Source organism: Bison bison, unplaced genomic scaffold (assembly GCF_000754665.1).
Source record: "Bison bison bison isolate TAMUID 2011002044 unplaced genomic scaffold, Bison_UMD1.0 scf7180017864146, whole genome shotgun sequence".
Classification (NCBI taxonomy): domain Eukaryota; kingdom Metazoa; phylum Chordata; class Mammalia; order Artiodactyla; family Bovidae; genus Bison; species Bison bison.
In genome coordinates this window covers 6,317,526-6,343,338 of record NW_011494718.1, presented here as the reverse complement: position 1 = coordinate 6,343,338, position 25,813 = coordinate 6,317,526, and the positions used below count along the sequence as shown (strand labels likewise).

The following is a 25,813-nucleotide window of genomic DNA, read 5'->3' as shown; positions in this document are numbered from 1 at the left end:
AGGAGAGGGAGAGAGAGAGAGAGACATCGGAGGGGAGGAGGGAGACGACTCAGAAAGTGGAATCTGCACAAGCAACCTAAAGGGGGAGGAGAAGAAAAATCCTGAAGTCGTTATAACTAAACCCCAGATGCAACGCAAGCAAGGACTTCGTCACACTAAAACAGATTCTGTGAGAGCCAAATTTATAAATTACGAAGCAGAAATGAAAATCAAAGAACTTCCAGAGGTTTGCACCTAGAGAAAGACAAGAAGAACCCACTGCAAACAAACCAACCCAGTCCAAACAACGCCTCCAGTAGGAAAAGAGGAAAACCGCTACCAGAGGACCCCCTGAGCGGAGAGCAGACCTACACACTGGGAGTGCAGGGCGTCTTAGAACCTCTGAGCGTGCTGCGGGCTGAGTTGCACTTCGCTGCTCTCTGGACATTAATTACACCCTTCACCTTCCATTTGGGGGAGGGTGAGGAGAAAAGCACTCACCTAAGCTGGATAAAGAAGTGCTACCAGCGTGGGAGAGAAGTTTAAGAATGAAACACTGAATGTTTTGCTTTTATTTTTAAATTCACTTCGGCGCTTAATAGACCTCATTTCCAGATTTCTGGACCATCTCCGCTGCAGACGTCTAAGCCTAACCTCTTGGTAACCTGAATTTTTCCGTCTCACCCTGTCTTTCCCCACCCCACTTCTTTCCCTTCATCCTGCCCGCAGGCACATCTTCATTTCACTTATCAAGAGAAAGGGGAAAAAAAGTCCCAGCAGGTACTTTTCTTTTTCAAAGATTTTTTTTTTTTCTTCTTATTTTCTGGAGAAGAAAAAAGCTTTCAAAAGAGAGGAAAGAAAGCGCTAGACGGCTGAAGCATCAGCCGGTCAGCCCAGGTGGGAACAAGAGTGAAGTGGGGCTCAGGAGGAGCGCAGTGCCTCTTTCGCAAGCCGCAGGGCCACCACCAGCGCCTGAGCCTTGGATCCCTCAACGTATTGCGAGACGCCGGTGTACAGCCCGGACCTGTGCCCCAACATGATCGCCGCTCAGGCCAAGCTGGTTTACCAGCTCAATAAATACTACACCGAGCGCTGCCAGGCGCGCAAGGCGGCCATCGCCAAGACTATCCGAGAGGTCTGTAAGGTGGTCTCGGACGTGCTCAAGGAGGTGGAGGTGCAGGAGCCTCGCTTCATCAGCTCCCTGAGCGAGATCGATGCCCGCTACGAGGGTCTGGAGGTCATCTCGCCCACGGAATTCGAGGTGGTGCTCTACCTAAACCAGATGGGCGTCTTCAACTTCGTGGACGACGGCTCGCTGCCAGGCTGCGCGGTGCTCAAACTGAGCGATGGGCGGAAGCGGAGCATGTCTCTCTGGGTCGAGTTCATCACGGCGTCCGGCTACCTCTCGGCACGCAAGATCCGCTCCCGTTTCCAGACGCTGGTGGCTCAGGCGGTGGACAAGTGCAGCTACCGGGATGTGGTCAAGATGATCGCGGATACCAGCGAGGTCAAGTTGCGCATCAGGGAGCGCTATGTGGTGCAAATCACTCCAGCGTTCAAGTGCACCGGTATCTGGCCCCGCAGCGCGGCACAGTGGCCGATGCCCCACATCCCCTGGCCTGGCCCCAATCGGGTGGCGGAGGTCAAGGCCGAAGGGTTCAACTTGCTCTCTAAGGAGTGCTACTCGCTGACCGGCAAGCAGAGCTCCGCCGAGAGCGACGCCTGGGTGCTCCAGTTTGGGGAGGCTGAAAACCGTCTGCTGATGGGCGGCTGCCGAAACAAGTGTCTCTCGGTGCTGAAGACGCTGCGGGACCGCCACCTGGAGCTGCCGGGCCAGCCGCTCAACAACTACCACATGAAGACGCTGCTGCTGTACGAGTGCGAGAAGCACCCGCGGGAAACGGACTGGGACGAGGCGTGCCTCGGAGACCGGCTCAACGGCATCCTGCTGCAGCTCATCTCCTGCCTGCAGTGCCGCCGCTGCCCCCACTACTTTCTGCCCAACCTCGACCTTTTCCAGGGCAAGCCCCACTCGGCCCTGGAGAGCGCTGCCAAGCAGACCTGGAGGTTGGCCAGGGAAATTCTCACCAATCCCAAAAGCCTGGACAAACTATAGGGTGCTGGGGACTGCTTGAAAAGCGACACGGACGGGAATGCTCTCGAACACACGACAGACACACAACTCGGCGACAAACTGCGAGAACTCCAGACACAAACTTTCTGTCAGCCACCTAAGAGGAACCGAACCCGGCAGAAGACTTCCTTAATTCACAAGCAAACAAAAAGGAGAGCAAACCCACCACCCCACCAAAATCACATTCTTGCACAAAAGTGATCGTTTTCTTCCAAACAATGTGAATTTAAAAGGTCACACAAAAGAAGCAATCGGGCTTTGCCACCACAAAATGAAACCCAAGGTACATTTTCAAATCAAAATATAGTCGTTTCTCCCTTTTCCTTCTCTCCCACTCTTCTCTTTCTCCCCTTTCCCACCCTCCCCACTTTGTTTTGGGTTGCCTGAATGTTGTCACCAAGTGAAAAAAAAAAAAGTATTTAATTATATGTAAAATTCTTCTTTTAAAAACAAAGTTTTGCTGATGTTAACTGTATCTCAGTGCCAATGTCAAATGTGCCCCTCCTTCTCCCACACCTCTTCCCTCACCCTAAGCAGCAGTCTTGTTGAAAACAGTAATAAAAATATGACTTTACATTGTAATTGACTGTGGATTGTTCTTAAATGAAGGCAGGTGAGAGCACAGTTTATAGTTTATAATATAAAGATGTGAACTTGAGGAACTAAATGCAAGAAGCTTCCATTTTAACTCCAGTGTGCAAAATTTACAAATGTAGAACATTTTGTAGATTTAACCATTCAAGTTTCCACAAAGATATTTAGAACAAGGAAAATATTAATTTTATACAACTATATGTTTGTTCTGTAGATTTTCATATTAAAAGTAGTATCTTATTTCACACTTGAAAAAAGAACAGATTTTGTATGGAAGAACTAATTCTGATCCTAATTTTAAAAGAAAAAGTTTTTTCACATTAAAAATTAAGAGACTTGCTCTCTTACGCTATATTTAAAAAAAAAAATCCCAAGCCTGAATTAGAAAAGAAACATTTATGGATCCTTTCTGAATAGTTAACACAATGAGTTAATACTTAGCCTCCAATCAGTTGTTCTCTTCAAGTTTTAAATAATACAAACTTAACAATTAAATCAGCAACAGTAAAAGAGAATAAAATGGATATAGTAATTTTCCTTTTCCCCAGCAAATGGTGAAATGAACAATCCAGATTTATAAATTACTTCAAGTTTTTAAATGCCTTAGTGATAAATGCTGTAACTATGATCATCTTTTTAGAATCCAAATCCCAGAATTATTCAGAAGTAGCTTATAGGCAATTTAAATTTTAAAAACTGTTTCATACTATTTTTATGACGAAAGAAAAATTACATATAAGTAGGCTCCTCCTCTTTCTGCCTTTCTAATGTATTCATCTCAACATTTCAACTTTAACAAAGGTTTCTTTTTAATTCAAGGAAATAACTGATTACAAAATTAAATAATTAGTAAAACTGAAAGCATCCCCAAGGTTCTTCTTTATGCTGGAGGTTACTGTATACTCCACTAGACATGCTAATACAAGGCACAGGTACTGAATACATGTCAGATTTTGCCCTTTAATATTTAAAATTCATTCTTTGAATTAGCCCATTTTTTAACTTACTGAGAAAATCCATGAATGAGAGATACAAAGAAAAATGTTCTACAAAGCGATTTTAAAGATCAGAGGAAGAAGTCAGAGTGGGGGTGGCGGGGTAAGGAGGGATGAGCAGCAGGATAGCTGATGAAAACAAGGAAGCTCCTCAGAGCTCTAGTGCCTAGTTCACTTGGTAAAGCAGGCTTCAGTTTTTAAGATTCCCAGGTAAAAACTCCATAGCAAAACACAGTTGTGAGTTAGAAATATAAACTTCAATTTTATCAGTTCTGAAATCATCTCCACTCTTTCAACCTATACTAGACCTTTCTCAGGTCTCTCTTCCTGCAGACACAGAATAAACACTGTAACAATAACTAGGTCAGGCATATATACCAGTTTTTTAAATAACACAGATGAATTTACTCTCTAGGGAAGATGTTCTGATTTTTAAGAACAATTTCAAAGCAAGCAGAAGGTACTTACATTTACAAAGAAATGACGTAAGGGCACGGTGTTTAGTTGAAAAGATAAAAATGACATTTTAAAATGACCATTTTTTTACTCACGAAAGTATATAAAGCATTAGACATGTCTCCTCCCAAATGTCCCCGGAAAAAAGTTTTAAGAAACAAAAATTCCCCCAAATTCAGTATCTTTTTTCCATCCTTATTTAATGTAATGCAGGTATCACCAACAAGAAAAAACTCCAGTCCCTCAATTTAAAAAAGCACTAACATCTATAAAAATGAAAAATTTTTCAAATACTGGGCTGAAACATTTTACTAATATAAAGTAGCTACAGTTTTGATTTCTGTACATTTGGCAGGATGCAGCAGTACAAGGTCTGTGATTAGGCTCAAAGATCCTATATTATACAAGCAGCAGGGGAAAAAATAATTTAATGATGCTGCACAGAAAAAGATCAGACAGAAATAGAAGTTATAACTTCCCCCAAAAGGAGTCAATAACTTCAAAGAGCCTAACCATAAAGATTGGCAGAGGTTTTAACAATAAGGACAACTCATTAGATACTTTAAAAATAAATCACATTTTAGACTTTACACCATGTATGTCCCAAAACATAATATTTTGAATTAAATTTTGGCCTTTCACACTCACAAATTACTATAAATTAGAGAGTTTGGGTAATTTTGGTTACTTTCCTTTCCTAAAAACTGAAACAGGTTTTCAGACATTTCAGCCATATAACAAAGTAGAAATTTCTTCTAGCTGATATAATTTCAGAATTAAAGTTTTCTCTACATTGGATTAGCTGCATTCTCAAACTCAAAACAATCAGTTCCAGCACAGACTCCCTTTCGTACAGCCTACCAAGTCCCATCTTAATAAAAGCAGCAATGCTGAACCCAAAGGCATAAACATGCGTAAGACAAGAGGGGATTTGTGAAGTTTTAAAAAAGTATAACGTTTTCATTAACTTTGAAATTCCTCTAAGTCACTAAATTTTAATAATTCAGATGTTTACAAGTTCAAAGAATTCCCTACCAATAAACTCAAGAAAAACATACACATGTATGTGTGTGGACATATACCACACATAACACACACTAACAGCCTGTAAAAGAAAGGATTCCAGTTTTAAAAGCCTCTTCTCTTTCTACAGGTTACTTACTTTGCTCATTTTAAGAGACTCAGAACAAATTCTACCATTCAACTTTCATGAAATAAACCTAATTTTGGCTTTACGGCTGTGCTACAAATGTCTCTTAGTAAAATAAAGTTGCCAAGGTCTGAAAAGTAATCAGAAATACATTTTAAAGGGGAAATTACATTTTCATTTAAGAATAGGAAATTATGCAGCGCCTTGTAAAATCAACTACAGGTAATGGGAAACAGAGGTATCTCGCGCACACAAGCCATGCTTGCGTGCACGACAGAGTAGTAAGTCATGTGGACAAAGCAAGGAGAGTGATATATTGGTATTATATCCAGAAAATATAAAGGCTAAACAAAATAATTTCACTCTGAATCTCACTGAATTGTGTAGCTTAATTCACCCTGGACCCTTTGAGGCAAAACATATTTTATAGACGATATTCCCTGAGGTTCTTCCCCCACCCCAGAATGAGCTAATGATAAATGCAATTAAATGGAAATTGTTTCTGAATCTCAATGAACTTCAATAATGTAACTAGCTGGTAAGGGAATCATAAGCTAAAAGAGATAGTTGCCGTGCATACAGGCAGAAGCAATTCATCAAGAAATTCAAACTATCTCTCTCAGATTTTACTAACGCCAGTCTTACTCAACAGCAGTCCACCATCCCATCATAAGAAAAACAAAAATTCCATAAAAAGGAAATCCACTCCTCATCTTCTCACCTTGGGGTCGATTTTCTTGAAGTTAGGGTCTTCTTCATCCACCTCAAAATAGAGTTCGGAGGAGGTGACAGAAAGAGTGCCCTTTACGACAACAGAGGGGGCCACAAGCTGAGCTGGTGTGCTCAGGCTAACAGGCCCTGCCAAAAGGAAAGACAAGCCGGACAAGTTGGAGTGACATTTTTTCAAAAAATCAAGTGGATTTAGGCAGAAATTTCATATAATTTTAAAATTTTCTCCTCTAGCAAACTGCCTGCCAACCCCTTTTACACTTACAAATTCTGTCCACCCCAAACCTCCCGCTGAAAATGCAAAGTTAGGGTTCTCATATTAAGAAATCTATATATAAAAGGCGGTTAATCGTAACAGTAAACTACAAAGCAATTATTTTACAAGGAGTCTGCCAAGCGTTGGTTTAATCTCCTGGTTAGAAGGTGACTCTGCCTAAGTAAGTCCATCCACATTCCATTTAGAAAACAAGCCTCGGGCTATCAAACAACATGGAGCAACAACCAGGAGCAAGGAAGACTCCATAGGTTCCCAAGGCCAGAGGTTAGCTTAGTGTTTGGCTGAGGCATGATTATAAAAAGATCACCAGCTTATCAGTGAAGTGAGAAATGTTAAACCATATTATCTGATAAAGATTGTGTGCCAGGTTGACACAAAACCTCTTCCATAACAACTTTACCCCATAAAAAACTGGGGAAAATACTTCTTTTCTAAGCCTGCCCTTCCATTGTTAAATATTGTTCAATGCGTCCAAATCTAATATTAGTGTAGTTCGGGGACTCTGGGAGTAAACAGCTGGAGGGTGGGTTTCCAAGTGAATGAATTTTTATTGGAATAATCAAATCTCCACAGGGCTTATCAAAGAGACAAATCAGCCTGCTACTGAAAACAATGGATTCAGTACAGATAGAAGAGCATAAAGTATATTAGAGCCAAACCTAAAATAAGGACTAAAAATAACGATTATACATCTATATACTTATGTAGCGATAGATGTAGCAAGGTTTTGAAATTCCATGTAAATTCCTCATTGGAAAAATCCTATAGGTGAAGAAAAAAGCAAGACAAGACTGGCATTTATAGTCTTGAATTAATATAGTGCCTACAAACAAGGTACACCTATTCAGGTAATCAATGGGTGAATAAGTGTTTCAAAATTCAGATGAATTGGCATTTCCATCGATTGTTGCAAGGGTGTTGGTCCTTAATCTCACATCAATCTTAATGTGTGCCAGCAGGACAATAGGAGGGATGCTCTGCGGAGATCAGAGCAGGTTTTGCCCTCTATTCCCAATGTACAAATACATTGTGTTTGCAGATGGGCAGCAGATAACTGCAGAACAGCCATGATTTCCCAAAGCTCATCCCCATAAATGGATGAAATAAGCAGCTATGTGTTCTTTTGCTGTCTCCTTTGCCCTCCGTACATTAGCATGTAATCCTGAGAAGAAATAACATTTTTTCAATCATTCTCAGACATTCAATTACAGGGTAAGCAGACAGCTGCAGGAGCTGGGGCAGCCTAGGTCCTACAGAAGACCCCTGACAATTTCCACTTCATTTCTAACCCACACCACTTTATTAGTGTGGATTACTTCTTAATCCTATTGCCATTGTCAAGATTATATAATTAAACTCCCCTTTCACCTCTATTACTGTATGAATGTATTACTAGTAGCAAGAATAGAGGCAAAATAAAGGAGGAGGAAATGGGTAAATGGATGCAAAGGAAGAGACTAGAGAATAGCAGTGCACACCTTCCTTTCTACCCCCACCCCAAACCCCTTAACAGTATGCTCCAATTAATTTTATTTCACTTTACAAAGAGATTTACGGCCATCAGGGAAGATACCATCATATTTTTGCTTTTCATTATCATTCATTGCATGGTTGCAGATATGTCACTAAATGAAAGATTTTTTTCATTCCTTTTAATGTAAAGTTATCAAAATAGAAGGGTATATAAGTTTCATCCATAGAAGTTCTAGAATCTTTCAGATTTTCCTCCTTGAGGGACATAGTCTCGGGCACTAAAAAAAAAAAAAAGCCATTTAATGAATGACTAAAATTTCAAGCTAAACAAGAGAATTTTTCCCTTAAGGGAAGTAAAACTGAAAATCTGCAGAGCGCAAATCAAAAATTCCTACATCAGGTAAAATATGTGAATCCTGTGAAAAGCCATAGCATTCTTGAAATGGATTTTTTTTGAGAGAGTTAAATGTATATGCAGCATGTTTCTTAAGATCTGTATATCAAAGCAAATAGCTCATCTGCCTCCAAGTTTTATTTACAAAGCAATTGCCATAATTTTACTTATAGCTCTCATTCTGTAGAGATTAGGTTAACTCCCATTAGATGGGTGATGCAATTTTGTTGTTGCTGCTTTACACTTTTATTCTTTCTCAGTAAAGATTATTCATCAAAGAAAAAGATGAGTAGGGTAAAGAGAATGAACAGAATAGAGTGACAGGGATACAGTATTGAAGATAAGGGGGAAAATGTTTAGAAGAACAAAAACAGTCTTCATTTAATGTAACTGTGGGTGCAAAGCTGGTAGTCCTAGCAGTCACAGCTGGAAAAGTAAGTAATTAAATGCTTCTTGGACCAGAGCTAGCTGAAGTATGTGCACAACCACTGAATTTACCGGTGAGATTCTCTAAATCTTTCTCATCCATGGATGATAGAGTATCATCGTCGCCTTCCAGGAGGGTCTCGTTTTCCGAGTTCTGATTTCCTAAAGCCTGACTCTTGATGGACTGTTTTCCTTTAGCAAGAATATCTTCATCTGCAGCTGAAATGAAAAGGAAACAAAGCTGTCCATCAACTCTGGGAAGAGTCCTGGCAGAGGGGCAGGGAACTGAGGTAAGGAGAGGTGGCCAAGATGGTCACTCCTTTTACCCAGCATCATCCAGGGTGGGGAAAATGATGGGCATGGCCCACACGTTCCTTCTGACAACCGTGATTCCCCAAACCTAGTCTAACGTTACCTTGAACAAGCACCCTAATCCCATTAAATCTGACCCTGGCACTGCTCACTGAACCATTTGTTTACTTATATTTAAGGCAGAAGAGGGTTCAATAACAGCACTTTTTTTTTGTTAGTAGAAAAAAATCAGAACCTAGTTTTGGAAACAATACCAGCTTAACACTGAAAAAAAAGGAGGACTGATTTATTCCTGTGAAAAATATTATACCCACAAACATTCTGCAATGGTGGGGGAGTGGCTGTGAAGGAGAATCCAGAAATAAGAAGGGTTTAGGGCCGAGAGCTATTCGCAGCCAATGAGGATCCAGGCCAGCTTCTGAGGCCATGGCTGATGCTAATAAAGCCATAGCAGCTCCCAGAAACTGCAGGCTCTTCCTCTCCCTCCATCCGCCCTTTTTCCTTCACACCGACCTTCCATACATTTCACCCCTGCCACACCCCTGCTGCAGCCCTTACACAAATATCCAAGAGCAAGGCAGTGTGGAAACGAAGTGGAGGCTCAAACACTACCTCCTCCATGTGTTTAAACTAAAGGGCTAAGACGCCCCAGGGGCAAACATAACAGAAAACCCGCGATGAGAGGCATCTGGGCAAGGAGCCTCACACCGCCCAAACTGGAGCAGCCTGTGCAGAGCAGCCGCGCCAGAACCGCCAGAAGCACAGTGCCGAGGCAGCCTAAGGAAGGAAGGAAGGAAAGGGAACAGCACCGAGAGAGCTCTGCAGAGCACCCATAGCCAGCGGCGGACCCAGGGAGACGAGTGGGAGGGCAGCTGGAAAGAGTCCGCGTAGAAGCTCAAAACCCTGTAACCCTCCAAGATGACTCCCCTCACTTTGAGCAGCCTTCTCCTTAAGAAACACACAAAAACAGATACTAACTTCCGGACTGGGATATTTTAAAGCTCATAGTGTCACATAAGGGAAAGTTCAGAATCCTCACTATGTGACTGACATTCCCGGTTTCCACCCAGGAGACCTGAGAGGTAAAAGCACCTGCTCCACCAGGCAGCAGCTACTGACAGCAATCAGATGGAGAGGCTTTTTGCTCCACTGCAATACCTGCCGAGACACGAGGCTCCAAACCCAGATACAGGATAAAGCACTCAGTCTGAAGAAATGTTTATCTATAGAATTTATTCTAAATAGTTAAACTGCATGTGTCCTAACTGGTTAATGAGACAAAGCAAGGCTTCTTTGAGTTTAATAGGTATGGTTATGGATAATGTTAAAGGGTAAAAGTTTATTTTTATCATATTTATTGTGAGTTCACCATGTATAATATTTACATATAATATTTATGACATTATTTAAATGAACACAGGAGCTTTCTATTAAATAAGAAAGTCATGGGAAGAAGCTTTCTCTGTTTAGTATTGATTATCCCCTATGGATAAATAAAATCTTATTTTCTCTCACACCCACATATAGCATAGTATGGTTAAAAATATATGAAGGTCTCAATAATTGAAAAGAACTTAGAAGTATATATTAAAATGGCTCTATTTTCTTAAATACGATAAAGAAACATACCAAAAAAACCACTATTTTTTTGGAAAATAGGAATATAAGTTTTTACATCATTGTTTATATTTGCGGCATTTATATTTCCATACCTTGAAATCACAAACATTGCTAACATGATCTTTTTCAACTTACTAACAATTTTACTAAAAATAGTCACAGAGAAACACAAGAAAAATCATCATCTGTATTTTGTTAATGAAGTAAATTATAATAAATTAACAGTAGCCAGTCAAGAATTTTAGCACAAACTCAGTATGCTACATTCTCACTTCCTGGATGCATAATTCCTTCAAAACAGAAATAATAATAATAATGCTGAAATTAAGTACACTTATCATATGCCGAAGAGTATTCAAAAGCACTTTAAACATTTAACTCATTTAATTCTCATATGCCTTCTGCTAAATTCTCCTTTTCACGTGAGCAAACACACTCAGAGAGGTTTTATAACTTCCTCAAGGCAACACAGTTAATGAGAAGTAGAGTCAGGAATCAAATCTAGTCCCTGTGGCACCAGAATCTGGGCTTCTAACCACTATGCCAGAGAAAATGAAAATAATCAATGTGCAAATATGAATGTATACATAATTTACTGGTTGGTTCACTAAATCTAATGTTTTCCATAATGCATTTTAAAAGATTAAGTCACAATCATAAGAAATAAGTACAGAATAAAGACATATTCATTTCCAAACCTAAATCTGATGAACATAGGCCCAACAAATCCGAAACAATGAAATTCAACAGCTCACTCATTACTTTCTCTGATTACTGCCATACATGTTCTGAAGTATACCAACCTTATTTGAAAGAAGGAAAAAAAAAATTTAATCTGAAAACATTTGCAAAAAATGAAATGACTGTAAGACTCATCAGTGGCCATATGCAATGGTTTAAAATAGCTCAGTAAATAAATTACATTCATTTAAATGACTAACTATAACCTTTTATCCCTTCCAACTGAAATTTTAAAATTTTAAATATGTTTCTCATCATGCTGACAACAAATAAGACACAATAACTTCTGAATTAAACAAAATTTTATAGAAAAAATTTAAAACACTATAGTTCTACTGTACACATACAAACACCACTTTAATTTATTTATTTACTTATTTTTACAAGCTCAGATTCTGGGATTGTTCAACCTCAACTGAAAAAGCTCTTGTCACGGAAAATATGCAGCTTACTGATATTTAGAATGGTTTTCCTGTAATTAACTCCCCCTTGAGGATTTTAAGTTAGCAGCAGTAAAATTACCAACAGTACTCTAATACACACCACATGCGCTGGTGTTCAATTCTCAGTGGTCTAATAGCTTTCTACTAAAGAACTTTTTTCCCCCCTCAAAATTAGAACAAAACTGTCCCAAGCATAAAATAAAAGATAATTATCATGTTTATATGTGCTGGGAAAAGTATGTTTTTAACTTTCATTTGTCTTATACTCAATCAACCATTAAAACAAGAATCAATTATTTTAATATCTTCTGTGAGTGTATCCTACACTTGTATAAAAGTTTAATTGGATGAAGTCAAAATATACTTTTGGTTCAATTTTAAAGCTTGATTCACATCTTTTCTAGTTAATAAAATTACTAAAAAACATGACAACTGTTTAAAATTTTCATTTCACTATCAACAAACTGCCTTCACTAATCTCATATCTTATTCTGATTTAATATTTATCCTAACTTGATAAATAAGTTGCAACTGCTACATAAAACAGCAGAAATCTGTAAAAAATGTTTTATTTGAAACATGTGATTCACTGGGGCTACAAGCAATGAGCAGGCTCAGAGAAAAGCTGGTCCTCAAAATGTAAAGTTCAAGTTCTTCAGAGGTACCTCTGGGCATGAGTTGATTTATCTAGGTAACACAGACAAGCCATGTAAAATTAAAACAGGAAAAGAATATAGAATACTGTTCTACCCATGATATATAATCTCTTTTTAAAAGTCCAGTGACTGTTCTAGTGAACTGGAATTATCAATAGTCCATATTACGATAAAAGATTTATACATTAAGAATTAGCCACTTTGTTAAATAAAAAAGAAAGATAATGACTGGTATAACAAAGTGACCTTAATTATACATAAAATAAATATGAGTATCCACTTAGTGTGATGTGCAGTGGATACCATAACTGTTGATTCTGAACAGGACACATGAAGAATATCTTATATTCAACTACTGTCCTAAACTAATTCCCCTTTATAGTTTATGCAATTTCCAAAGTCAATAAAATTTATTCTAGAAAAGTTAGTTAAACGACAAAGTGTAATTAGCAGAAAAAGCCAAGTCCAACATGGGTTTCTCAAAAGCTTTAGACAGAGAATCTAATGTATGTTTATCCTAAAAAAAGAAGCAATAATATCTGGCATTATTTGAAGATATGAGAGAATGACATGATTTACAGTCTTTACATGGTCTGTCATCCCTAGAAAATCAGATGAGTTGCTTGTATCAGTAAATGTGACTACAAGACACTTGTAAAACTATGTAAAATACTCATATACTTCTATTAGTATGCAAATTCTCTACAAAATAAACATGTCTTAAATGCAATCGGATTCTAGTGCTAAACTGTTTTAGTATTTGATTTAAAACCAAGCTTTCCACCATTTAAAACATTTTTTATATGTCTTTGAATATAAAATTTCCATTATATTTAACAATGAATTTTAAAAGACAGTACAGCAGAGTGATAAGAAAATCTGATGAGCCATCAGTTAACCTGGGATTTAGCTCTATATCTACTAAGAAGTATGTTGGACTTTTGTTTCCTCAGTTTCCTTATCTGTAAAGAATAAAGTCAGACTAGACTTTAGCTTTAAGTTATTTTCAGATCTAAAATGCTCTGATGATAAATAACTGACAGACTGGACTCTGTGCATTAGAAGAAAGCTACAAATCATTACAACTGATTTCTGATAAATTTTAAAACTACAAAATTGGAGAAAATGCCCTCAAAAAATCAAATACCCACCTCTGCTTCCTGCTGCTAGTTTTTATAAAGAATATTTCATCATAAGAGGAAGTATTAATTTTAATTTTAAAATATGACTCAGTTTCTACAAAGTTAAAGAAATCTCCCATTACAAAATGACTTTTATAAATAACCACTTTGGAGGGTCTCTCTGTGAAAAATTACCTAAAGCCCTTTTCCCCAAGCAAGTTAATGTGAACTTGGGAAGGGCAATTAAATTGTCAGAATTAAAAAATTTGTTTTTAACTAGAAGGTAGCCAGAAGTAGAGTCATGGGGCTGGTATTGATTGCCTGAACAGAGAGCATCACTCTTCAGGTATTTACTCTGCCACCCTTACACCAGAGGCTTTCCTTCAAATCAAATCAATCTATAAAAAAAGGTGGCTCCTACTACTAAAATACATAACTAATCGCCAACAGTATTTCTATTTAGATATCTTCTTTTAATAACAGTACTATAGTTTGTGATGTTTTAAGATTGTGCATTTTCAAAATGTCCTATCTCCTTAGTTAAATTACAAATAAAAGTGAGAAGTCATAAAAGAGCATGAAAGTGACATACTATCTTCAGGAAAATCTATTTAATTCTTTGACTTCAACATTGAAGCACAGTGTTCATCCACAATAAATTCTATGGTTTCAACTACATTTTGATCACATTAACTATGTTGTTTTGCATACGTGATTCTTAATATATCAATATTTATTTTTATTAGCTTCCTTACTGTAATTAAGTTAGGATTAAAAAAACAAAGAGCTTTATAATTAATACAAAACTAAAACTGAATGTGAACTAAAAGATACTCCAATTAATAAAACATCAAAAAATTAAGCTCTTTGCTTACCTAATACAGTGGCATAAATCGCAGACATCAAACAATACTAAACTACAATCTACGTGCTGAGTTCCAAAACTGACTAATCATTATTATTTAAAATTTTATAATATATAATATTTGATTAGCTAGAGCTTTCACCTTTTTTTAAAAAAGTTATATAAAATATAACATCTTCTTAATTGGAAGCATCTACTACATAATACACAGTCTGTTAGTTTTTAAAAATATATTTCAGATTTAAATATATATTTTTAATCTTTCAGTCCTTTAAGTATCAATCATTATGAAACTAGTATAAAGTATTACCAAATAGAATGGAATTACATAAAATGCTAAACTTTACTTCTCTCTTAACTTAAAAATGCATAATAAAACACAGATAACATTATGTTAACCTTTCAATTACTATTTAGACTAACTGGAGTGAAATCTACTTCTAAATAGGATTATAAGTCTTAAATGACAGTAAGCATTGCTAACAAACATCTTTTAAAAAACATCTGACTCAGCATTAAAAAAGTTGACATAATGTTATTTGAAAAGTTAAAATTCAACCACAAAGTTAAAATGTACTCATTATAAAATATCCTATGGCTCCCCAAAGTGGTTCAAAGTACTATTTTTGATCAATTGACTTTAATAAGCTCTGTACAACAGATTTTAAATTCAGTTAGCGCTATTTCTTTCACGATAAAGTACTAACAGTTTGCCTATATGCAATTTTAGAAAACAGGGCCCACCCCCTCCAGATAGAAAAGGAAAATTTTTCATAAAAATATTTTTACTGTCATTCATAGACTTCAGAACTCACAACTGAATGCTAAATGAAAATTAATAAGAAAGATACTTATTAAATTTTAAGTGCACATGGCAACATCTTTTTGAGAGAAGAATAAAACTGCAAAAGGCTAATTTTTTTTCAGTGTAAGAGTTATTAACTAAAACAAAAAAAAAAGGCCAAAAACAAAATGAAAGAAGAAAAAAATATATATAAAACTCTTGAAATTCATAGCACTACATAAAAAGCACTTGAACCCTAAAACCAAAAGTGGCCTAATTAATTCTACATCTTATTTCTCCTTCTGCACCTCCTGTAGTTGAAGATGTAGGGCCCCGCGACTATTATTGCTTTAAGATCACTTTGTTATTGACTATTCTCTGTATGATCATTTATTTTAAAGGACTGATGTCACATTTGGTGTTGTATCTGATGACATATTGTGGACATTTTCTTCCAGAAATGGCTCTTTAAGGCTGAGTGCAAGAGGTTAAGCTGCCTGACTGAGGCCAAACCTAAGATCACAGACTTTTAATCTAAATTCTTAATATCCTTCTTGAATGTAATTTAACATTTATTTTGGACATTACATATTATCATTTAACCATAAGCTGCTGCATGTTAAACTAATACCCCGAAGAAGGGAAATTAGAACTATTTCTCATCTTACTAAAAACTAACCAATTTTTATTTTATAAAATCAAAAACAATTTAATATGAGTGGGTACATTTCCCCCCTTAACCAACAAAACTTAATTGGCTTTCAAAAATTACAAAACCTATGTAGAAACCCTATGATCAAAGACGATATATTATCAAGTCCAAAGGACATTTTCAGTTTTCCCAATTTGCTTGTGAGGCTTCTACCTCAACTGAATCACAGTGCTATGCATTATATCAAAAAAGGAAAAATTGTTAAGTTCTGATAACAAGATGATGCAGAACAGGAACATATGAAAATAATGTCTCTTCTTTTTCCAGGAGCCATCTATCACAACCATCTACAAATCAAGGCTCAGAAAGTATCGAGGCACTTGGACGTTTATTACTATCTCTCCCACTTCATAATCTCATGCTAAAATACCATGATTGAGGGAAAACCATACACATCCGACAAGACCTGGAAACCTATTTGGTTTGTAAATGCTGTCTTTCTGATATTCATGGATTTAAGACAGACATCCTGGATTAATTCACTCAAAGCTGAGTATGTCACTTAAAAGGAGAAATATTTTATCCTCCTACTCTGAAACAAAGGGTCTATGTTAAGTAAGTTTTGCATGTGTAACATAATAAATAAATCCACTTGACACCATAATTTAATAGGACCCTACACTAACTATAAGAATTTGACTTCTGATTCCGGGGTGAGTAGCTGGGGAATGTGGCACTGGAGCATTTTACAGTACCTTGTAATAATGAAGTTATGCTCTTCATTACCAAGTACTGTACCTGCTGCTCGCTACTGGCAAGGAGTGGTTTACACACTGACCATGTTCCACGGCTGTTTTTAGTGTCGCTTCAGGATGTGTCGATCCTAGAGGGTTACGCACAAATCGTCGCCGGCGCCGCAAGTCATCTTCCCAGTAGTCGAGGCGCCAGAACTCACGAGGACGACTACAATGAAACAGAGAAGCCACATATGTTAGCAATTATCAAACAGCGTGGTAGCACTGAATTTCTGCATAAAGCTCTCCTTGTTTGCTCTGCCTTTTTTTCCCTCCCATTCCTCTTAATTCTCCCTCCACCTCACACTCCCCTTTCTGCAATCTTTAACTTAGGTATGTCCTTGAAAATAACAATATCACCTTCCAGTCTAAGGAACTCCTTTTCCTTTTTCTTGGAAGGTGAAATGAGCACTAAATACATCATTTTGAAATGAATTGCTGACAGTGTGATCAGTTTCCCCACACTCCAGTGGCATGTGCTCTGATTTCAGCCTCATTTCAGCCTCAGCAGGGCACCTTTCTCTGTGGCTGCATTTATAAACCAGAATAGGGAAAAGGCTATTATAAATATGGGATAGCATTACCTATATTAATCAAAGTCTGTCCCCCTTCATTTTTCTTCCTAATTTGTGCCTTTTTGCACAAGGTCAGTAAATCATACCATGAATTCTTGGTCCAGAAAGTGTTAACTTTAATGAATATCTCAGTTACATGGTTATGTATGTGATAATAAAATATTACTCTGTTTAGATGTGCAGGAATTTAATTAAAATAATCTCTTAAAATATTCATTACATTTAGCCCCTGAGGCTTAGAACAACACAAGAAAATGCATTTCTTTTCCACTTACTGTTTTTAAATAAACCATTCCTATAGAGTGAAATAGCAATCTATTTTCAAGCAAATCAGATTGGATTTCTGTTTTATGTAGTCTGTTTTTATATTTAATTAAAAACTACATGGTATATGATGTGCAATAATTGCTGTATCAAAAGCATACTTTTAGAAATGTATTTTTTAAAGGGTTCACTCAATTCAAGTTCCACTCTATTTTCTCCAATTATGTAGATCTTTTTACATGGCAATATATGAATGTCAACTTTCTTTTCTATTAACTAATCATGATCTAGCATGCTGAAAAATGTTTTCTAAGGAAAACACTAATATGAAGTTTTTTCAGTTACAGTTAAAAAAAAATCTCTGCAGGATATATTTACACTAGAGATATACAACATGAAAACCTGTAAGTTTCAATAATGAAATTTTAAAATTCATAATCAAAGCTTCTGCAAAAAAAATGACTAATGCAAAATAAAACCTCACTTGTATTTCATGAGCTAATAAAATTGTACCTGTCACCTTTGACAAATTAGTAGCCTTGACCAACTGACAGTCCCAAAATACCTACGTAAAAGTTATCCATATTTTGATGGTTAAAGAAGCTACCTTTAAAAGTTCAAAATAGATTTGTAAGTAAGTACTTCACCAATTAAAAATTAGTTTAGATTAATGAAAGCATTCATAAAAAAACAATAGGAATCCTATGCTCTTCATGAGAATGCTGGGGAGACAAGGAAACAGCAAAGATTTCCTTTGTCGATTTTGTTCATGCCTAAGAGGAGGAAATATAAAGTAATCTAAGTGAAATATAAAAATGTGTAAGAACTGTTGTCCTCAAAGAGAAAAAAATTAAAAACCTCTTTCGTTCTTCTGTTATTTTGCTGTCTACCCTTCAAATGAAAACTGTTATTATGATAGCATTTAAAGTTAAATAAGAAATACCTATAGAATACATAAAAACACAGAAAACAGTTGTTTGAACTCAATTAATAAAATTCTCCTTAGGATAGTGGGGGAAAGGCAGTACACAGATGGCTATGTGTATGGCTTTGATAGTCATGGAGCTTGGATAGGTACTTCATCATTCTGCCCACCTACATTTATCTGTTAAAATTATTATCAAATATCAGCCAGGATGCAGTCGTGAATCACAGGCTGCTCCTCGTCTTCAGGGGAATGATACAATGAGGGTCTATTCATCAGAGCAGCAATCGGCACAAGTAATTAGTTCCCTAGACTGAGATCTCCTACAAAGCCTATTTCAGTCAGCACCACAAACATATGACGGTGTAAAGCTAATGAAAGCTGCTAAAATTTGTTAACCTTTTCTGCCATCAATCCTTCTCATATTCTGTGCTTCAGTATTATGCAAAGGTGGTAAATTATTAATTTGTCATTCATCCATCCTTCTGAATTTTGAGTCAAATTAAACGATGTCATTCTTCTTGATAACAATTAAAATTATAAGAGGTGTTAAGCTGCTATTACAAAATTGTTACTAAATTAGGTAACAACAGATTCCGTAATACTTGAGAGAGAAGTCAAATCTGATGGCTATTAAAGCATGTGTGTGATCATTTTTGTTAAGCAGTAGAAAAAGCAGAGGAATTATAAAATCATTCACAAATTTTCAAGAAACTCAAAGAAAATATCTGTAACAATAATAACCACAACTAGGAGGAAATAGAACTATAATATTTATTTTTGAGCTCTTCAACAGTAACAAATAATAGTCACAATGGTGACATTTGGCTGAAACAGAAACACTGATGTATTAGAAATGGAGAAGCTGTGCACATCGTAGAAAAAATTTTAAGGTAAGTTTCATTTACCCTAATTATGGACTTCTGTCTTCAAACATAACCATTCTATCAAAAATTTAAAAATACTTTAGATATATTCAAATAAAATGAAGAAATCTATACCTCAGCATGATAATCTTTCCACTATCCTGAAAACTACATCTCAGAATATCTTCTCAATACAAGTAGTCTACCCCCTGTTATAACAATTTAGTCTGAAGACAAAAGCAAAATCACTCATTTCAGATCACAGATCCAGAATGGATTACAAAAATCAGTTAGAGAGACCAATAATTTCAGTACATTTTTTAAAGTCTCTCCAGATAATGCAGAATAAAAACCTCCAACGAATTTACTCAAAATGGAATCATTATTAGCCTCATTCGAAAAAATTAGCATTTATCAACCAATTTCTGATTGTTAAGAGTAATATATGTTCTTTGAAAAAAATAAGTCATATTCATTTTTTCTTTCAGATAAGGGTAATTACTAGCAAGTTTAAAGTCATCTACATAGTAAGAAACTGAGACATAAAAATTCACTGTTTTGTCCCAACTCTGCTCCTTCCAACAACATACAGTCTCAGTATAAAGCTCTATCACTGAGAAAATGAGTCACAATTTGTCAGTTTAGAACATGACTGGAAAGGCGAATGTGTAGGTTTCAATCATCAACTTAATATCTTTTGATTATTCACATAAAGATTTCACTCTTACTTAGGAAATACTGACCCTCCCTCTCCAAAATCTCCTTCTTGGGGAAAAAGGATAAGAAACTGACATATTTGGGAAACCGATCCAACACTTTTCTCATAAGTTTATGAACTAAGTTGTTATATATTTTTGTAGTTATCACTATGGTATGGCAGAAAAATTTAAAAGACTTCATGTATTCAGAAACAGACTGCTAACCAAATACAAGCATGGATAAGATGAGAAATCACTTATTCTGAGAACTTATAAATATACATCTAGATCACTATATACCTATACCTCTATATATCTGTATCTATCAAAAAAATTACATTAGTACTACATGATGTCACATTCACAAACCTCATCTATATCCATTTTTACAAATAATTAAAACTAAGATCCTCAAAAAAGCACTCAAATTCAGGATGTAACCCTAGGCTCTATAAGATCTAGAAATAAAGCCTTCTCTATAAAAGGTCTGGTAGTCAGGTCCCCTGTTAGTACACAAGCTCCAAGTACCTTGGACTAACAGGAATATACTGTATTTGAAAAGCTGTGCGTGTGTAAATAATGACGGTGAAAATAAATGTTCTAATGTTTCTTTCTAATTATTTCTCCCCCTTTCTTTGGCCTAATCTCAAAGTCTAAGATTAAAATGATAACATAGGCCTGTCTTTTTCAAAGTATAAGCATGCGTGCATGCTCAGTTGCATCAGTCATGTCTGACTCTGCAAAAGTCATCTAATTACCTTTCTACTCTTTTAAAAACCACATATATGTATTTGTACAAATAGAACTTTAACATATTGCTATAAGCTACATAATATAACACAATGCCATTTTTATATACAGAATATGTACTTTCTATTCTACAAGAACAAAATCAGATCGACTGATGAAATAAATCTTAGAAGGAAATACAACTCAAGCAGCAATAGATAGGCTATTTGTTCCCCTCCCAGGCCCACTGTGGACAGTGATTTGATCTACTAAAGAAAATGAATAAGGATGAGCCAAAAGAGAATCACTTGGAAAAGGAAGAAATATTAAAACAGAGAATCAGTAACTAAGGGATAATCCATAATCTTCCTCTAACAGTTGAATGGTTTACCTATAAAAAAATGTATTGTTTTCCACAAGTAAATTATAAGACTCTCTAAACTTTAACTTTCCTCAGAGAAAATATGGCAATCCAATCGGCCAATTCAGTGTTGAATGGATGGATACTGAAGTAGACTCCTAAAACACTGCCTAATAATGACTAACTCAACCTTGAGCCAGGAGCTAGGGATACAAAGATTATTATGATATTTTGTCTCTGACCTTGAGAAAAGACAGATGAGAAAACAGTAAGAATTTAAAAATCATGTGCGATAGAGCAGAGCTCTATTAAATGGCACAGCGCGAAGGAGCACTGTTCTCACCAAATTTGTTCAAGTGGCACTCCTGGAGTCGTGCAACGTTCATTTTGTGCTGCAGTGTGCAAGCACCCTATGAGAAATGACAGGGTACTCTGAGGACATCTTATCTTCTCCCCACTTCTTTCTTTGCTCAGGCTCCTTTTTCCTCTGCCCAAGTTAAATCTAATCTTCAGAATAGGGAACAGAATAAGCCCTTCAGATGCTATCAGTAGCAGTCACACATTTGGCATTTCCCTGATGCAGGAAAAGGTGTTCGGACCACAAATAGGCATGACTGTCAAAGAAACAGGCAAAATTCAATATTCAGAATAAAATAATCAAGAACAAAAGAGAAACACTGACATTTATTTCACTGAAGTCATTAAATTCATATTGTTCTATTAAGGTATATTATGTTCTACTATCATTCTATTACAGTAAAACAATGTTAATTACTGAAATGAGGGGTAGTTCTTATAAAAATTATTCTAGTTATTATATAATCTAAATGCACTGTCACATTATTTAAATTAGTCAAATATATGCATGTTTGTGATCCCTTTGGTTGTAGGGTTATTTTTACGTAACTTGAATCTATACCAATAAATGAATTCTAGTCTTAAAAAGAATAACTGTCAAATTCAATTATATTAGAAAAATATTCAATTTTCCATCTTTCCTATTTTCTTGTGACAATGCCTGATAAATCTTGACGACCTTACCACAAGTCAGTAATAAATTCTGGCCAGAAAAAAAGTTCTAAATCCTAGAAAATTCTGGTATTCATATTTTGCTCTTATATTTGTATATTACCTATTTTTCTGACTCCTATATCTGGCTAGCTTCTAATTCTACGGTTTTAGATTAAAAATTAACACTAGACATTAGCTACAACTTAAATGGTAGCCTCTAAAAAAGAAGCACATAAGCATTTTCAGTGCACTGTCGGTTAGAAGATAAAAGCGCTTAAGTTCTAGAAGGGTTTCACTTTCTGCATAAATCTTGCTGAAATAATGTGCAGGTACTATATAGGTTATCGTACAGTATAAAAGAATGCTTTATCTCACAAGCTGAAATCTACTGTGCCTTCATGCAGATAGACAGAATATTAACTAAAACCTGTTTACCAGATACCAACTATAAATCAAACACAAGTGATCTATGCACTATGCTATCTTAATAAAAAAAAAAAAGGAAAAAATCCTTCGGTTTCAGTAGAGACACCTTTTGAAGCAGAATCCTTTCTTTATCGAGGACTTACACAGAGAATTTCTATTACATTGAGCCACTAGAGCATCATACGTGTTAATTAGGTAAAATTACATTTTATGTAGTAATGAACTTAAGCAATGGTGCTATTCAGTGTATTTCTGTTTGCTTTCAGAGACAACTAGAGACCCATTTTCATTAAATTTGGACATTTCAAAAGAAATACAATCTTGCAACGGAGTCAATTATTCAAAAAATAATACCAAAGTTTTCCTAGCTGTTGTTAGCCTGTTAACCATTTATTCACTCAGTATTTTTACCAGGAATAGGTTATGAGAAATCAAAATCTAATGTTAATTGTACTACCAGTTAAGATTCTAACAACAGAGAATTGAAAAACAAATTAAAATATATGATATCATTGGATACCAGAAACTTTAAAATTCACCTCAGTAGCCACACCAATTGCACATCTCTGTTTTCTTTTCCCCAAAAATCTTATTTAAAAAGTAATTCAGCAAAAATCAGTTGAGTGCCAACTATACACCAAATCTTGGTACCTACAAATAAACTACGCTGGGTTCAGCATAGAATTTTTTACATTAGAATCAGAATAAGAAAACTATCGAATATAGACAATAAATTTTAAATGAGATAACAATTACTGCACTAGGCTGCTGTATGCTAGACAGGTCACAAAGAGTCAGACACGACTGAGCAACTGAACTGAACGCTAGACATTACACTCTTTTACAAGCATTATCAACAAGCCTCACTACAAGCCATCCATGATTAAACACTGCTCTTTTCATTTTTAAGATGAAAAGCTCAGTCTTACCCATCAGTAGTAAATCATAAGATTCTATGGACTTCAAAGCCAATGAGCTTTTCACAAGACATTTCCTCTAGAAACTCTTTTGGATACTATTATAGGTACAATCAAAGTACTAATTAACCCTGCCTGGGAGGACTGAAGATTTCATTAAGCTTTCAGTGAGGATCTATTTTGTAAGTTCCATGAGGACAAGGGTTTGTGTCTATGTAATTCACTGACCAAGCATAGTAACTGAAACAAAACCAGCATTTAATAATTAAAGAATGAACAAGATGATTTTCTAAAAATAATTTAAACGATAAATAGGAGTCTGCTTGGCAAAAAAAAAAAGGCATTACAAACAGAAGAAACATCATGCACAAAGGCTGACATAAAAGGCATTTCTATCGAAGAGGGTTCGGGTAAGCAAGATCATTTCAAAGCAGCCTCAGAGTGGCAAAAACTAAGGCAGGAAACACAGGGTTAGAATCAAGATTTCAAAAGTCACTGTATGGTTAACTAAAATAGTTACTTTTTACATCTTATAGTCAACAGAGAGATAACTAAACTTTTTAAATAAAGGATTATTTATGATCAACCTTGTATGTTATATGGCAGAAATATAAAATAAGACAGTGGGGATAGACTGTAGAGGCTATGATACAGAGACATACTTGAAATGGAATAAGATTTGATGAGACATTCAATGTGGGAGGTGAGAAAAAAGGAGATAATGAGAATAAAATTGAGGTTTGTGAGGAGGGGATAAAGACGCTATTTAACTGAAATGAAGCAGCTTAAGTAGACATGGTTGGTGGAAATAACCGTATCATAGATTCCTAATAATATCTAGATGTGCACAGTCACTCAGTCATATCCTACTCTTTCCAGCCCCAGAGACTGTAGCCTGCCAGTCTCCTTTGTCCATGGAATTTTGTAGGCAAGAACAGTGGAGTGGGTTGTCATTCCCTACTTCAGGAGATCTTCTGCAAAGACTGAAGCCTCAACTCTTGCATCTCCTTCACTGGCACACAGATTCTTCACCACTAGCGCCACCTGGGAAGTCTAGGTAGGCATGTCTAATAAGTAAGCAATATAACCTGGGAACTCGGAAAAGCAGTCTGGACTAGACATATAAAATTGGGAGACTGATTAGCCTTGGAAGTCAATGGGTTTAGATATTTGTCTAACAAAAATTTATTGAGTGTTTACTATTGGCTAGGTATTGCGCTAGATCCAGTGAAAACTATATTGAAAGGACAGGAAAAAGTGAAATCTAGGAAATTCCAATATTTAAAAATTATAAAAGAGGAAAGAAACAGGAAAGGAAGTAATTGATTCTCATAATCAATAAGATAATAGAAGAAGCAAAATAGAATGATGCCAAAAAAGACAAACAAGCAAAGATTCTTCAGAGCACTGAATGGCCAGCAATATTTAATTCTGATAAAAATGTCCAGAAAGACAAAGAATGGAGGGAAGCTTTTGATTGCTTTCTGTGTGTTTTAAACAATTTTATAATATATAATTTACATACCATAAAGCTCACTTGTTTACAGTGTACAGTTCAATGCTTTGTAATGTGTACAGAGTTGTGCAACAATCACAATAATCTAATTTTAAAATGTTTCTTTCCCTCCAAAGAAATCCCATACCCACTATTCTCCCTTCCTTGAGGATGGATAAGTACAGGATTTCACATTATATAGGTTAGACAATATAGGGTTTGCTCTGGACTACAGTGTCTTAAGTTTGGGCCAATCTGCTGCTAAGTTGCTTCAGTCGTGTCCGACTCTGTGCGACCCCAGAGAGGCAGCCCACCAGGCTGCCCCGTCCCTGGGATTCTCCAGGCAAGAATACTGGAGTGGGTTGCCACTTCCTTCTCCAATGCATGAAAGTGAAAAGTGAAAGTGAAGTTGTTCAGTCGTGTCCGACTCCTAGCGACCCCATGGACTGCAGCCTACCAGGCTCCTCTGTCCATGGGATTTTCCAGGCAAGAGTACTGGAGTAGGGTGCCATTGCCTTCTCCATGGGCCAATCTAAAACAAGTCAAATTATAAGTAATTGGTTAAAGGCATCATTGTTAGTACTGGAACTTTTCAGAGAGCCCATGAGAATGCATTTTTTTCTTTAACATTTCTGTTATATATAAAAGATACTAAAAAACTGAGTCTAATTTATCTTTTAAGGACATCTCTTTTTAAAAATATTTATTAATATTTAAGTTACATAAATTTAATTATTCATTATATTTGTAAATATTTATTGTATTATATCTATATTTATTTAAAATTATTTTAAATTACTAAATATTTAATTATTTAAATTAAATATTATTTACGTCATAAATATTTATTTAGATAAGTGACTGGCTCTTCTTCGCTGTTCACAGGCTTTCTCCAGGTGTGGTGCACAGGTTTCTCATTGTGGTGCTTGTCTTGTTGTGGAGCGTGGGCTC

The 25,813-nt window shown here is 36.1% G+C and overlaps 2 protein-coding genes across 6 annotated transcripts in view; one reads left to right on the top strand and one right to left on the bottom strand.

Moving 5' to 3' along the window:
• The window catches only part of LRBA (LPS-responsive vesicle trafficking, beach and anchor containing), a 758,995-nt gene that overhangs the window by 315,905 nt on the left and 417,277 nt on the right, over positions 1–25,813 (bottom strand). For all 5 annotated transcript variants that reach the window (XM_010840761.1, XM_010840760.1, XM_010840763.1 and 2 more), the window contains exons 38-40: positions 16,640–16,764; positions 8,680–8,826; positions 6,030–6,166 (exon numbers count right to left, since the gene is read on the bottom strand). In XM_010840761.1, coding sequence (XP_010839063.1) covers positions 6,030–6,166; positions 8,680–8,826; positions 16,640–16,764 — 409 coding nt within the window. The remainder of the gene's footprint in view (positions 1–6,029; positions 6,167–8,679; positions 8,827–16,639; positions 16,765–25,813) is intronic.
• On the top strand, positions 7–2,514 carry MAB21L2 (mab-21-like 2 (C. elegans)). Its single transcript, XM_010840759.1, has one exon. The coding sequence runs from the start codon at positions 1,016–1,018 to the stop codon at positions 2,093–2,095; it is 1,080 nt and encodes a 359-aa protein (XP_010839061.1). The 5' UTR covers positions 7–1,015; the 3' UTR covers positions 2,096–2,514.

Excerpts from the sequence above, each read along its gene's own strand:
- MAB21L2 (XM_010840759.1), top strand. The coding sequence starts at position 1,016 with ATGATCGCCGCTCAGGCCAAGCTGGTTTACCAGCTCAATAAATACTAC.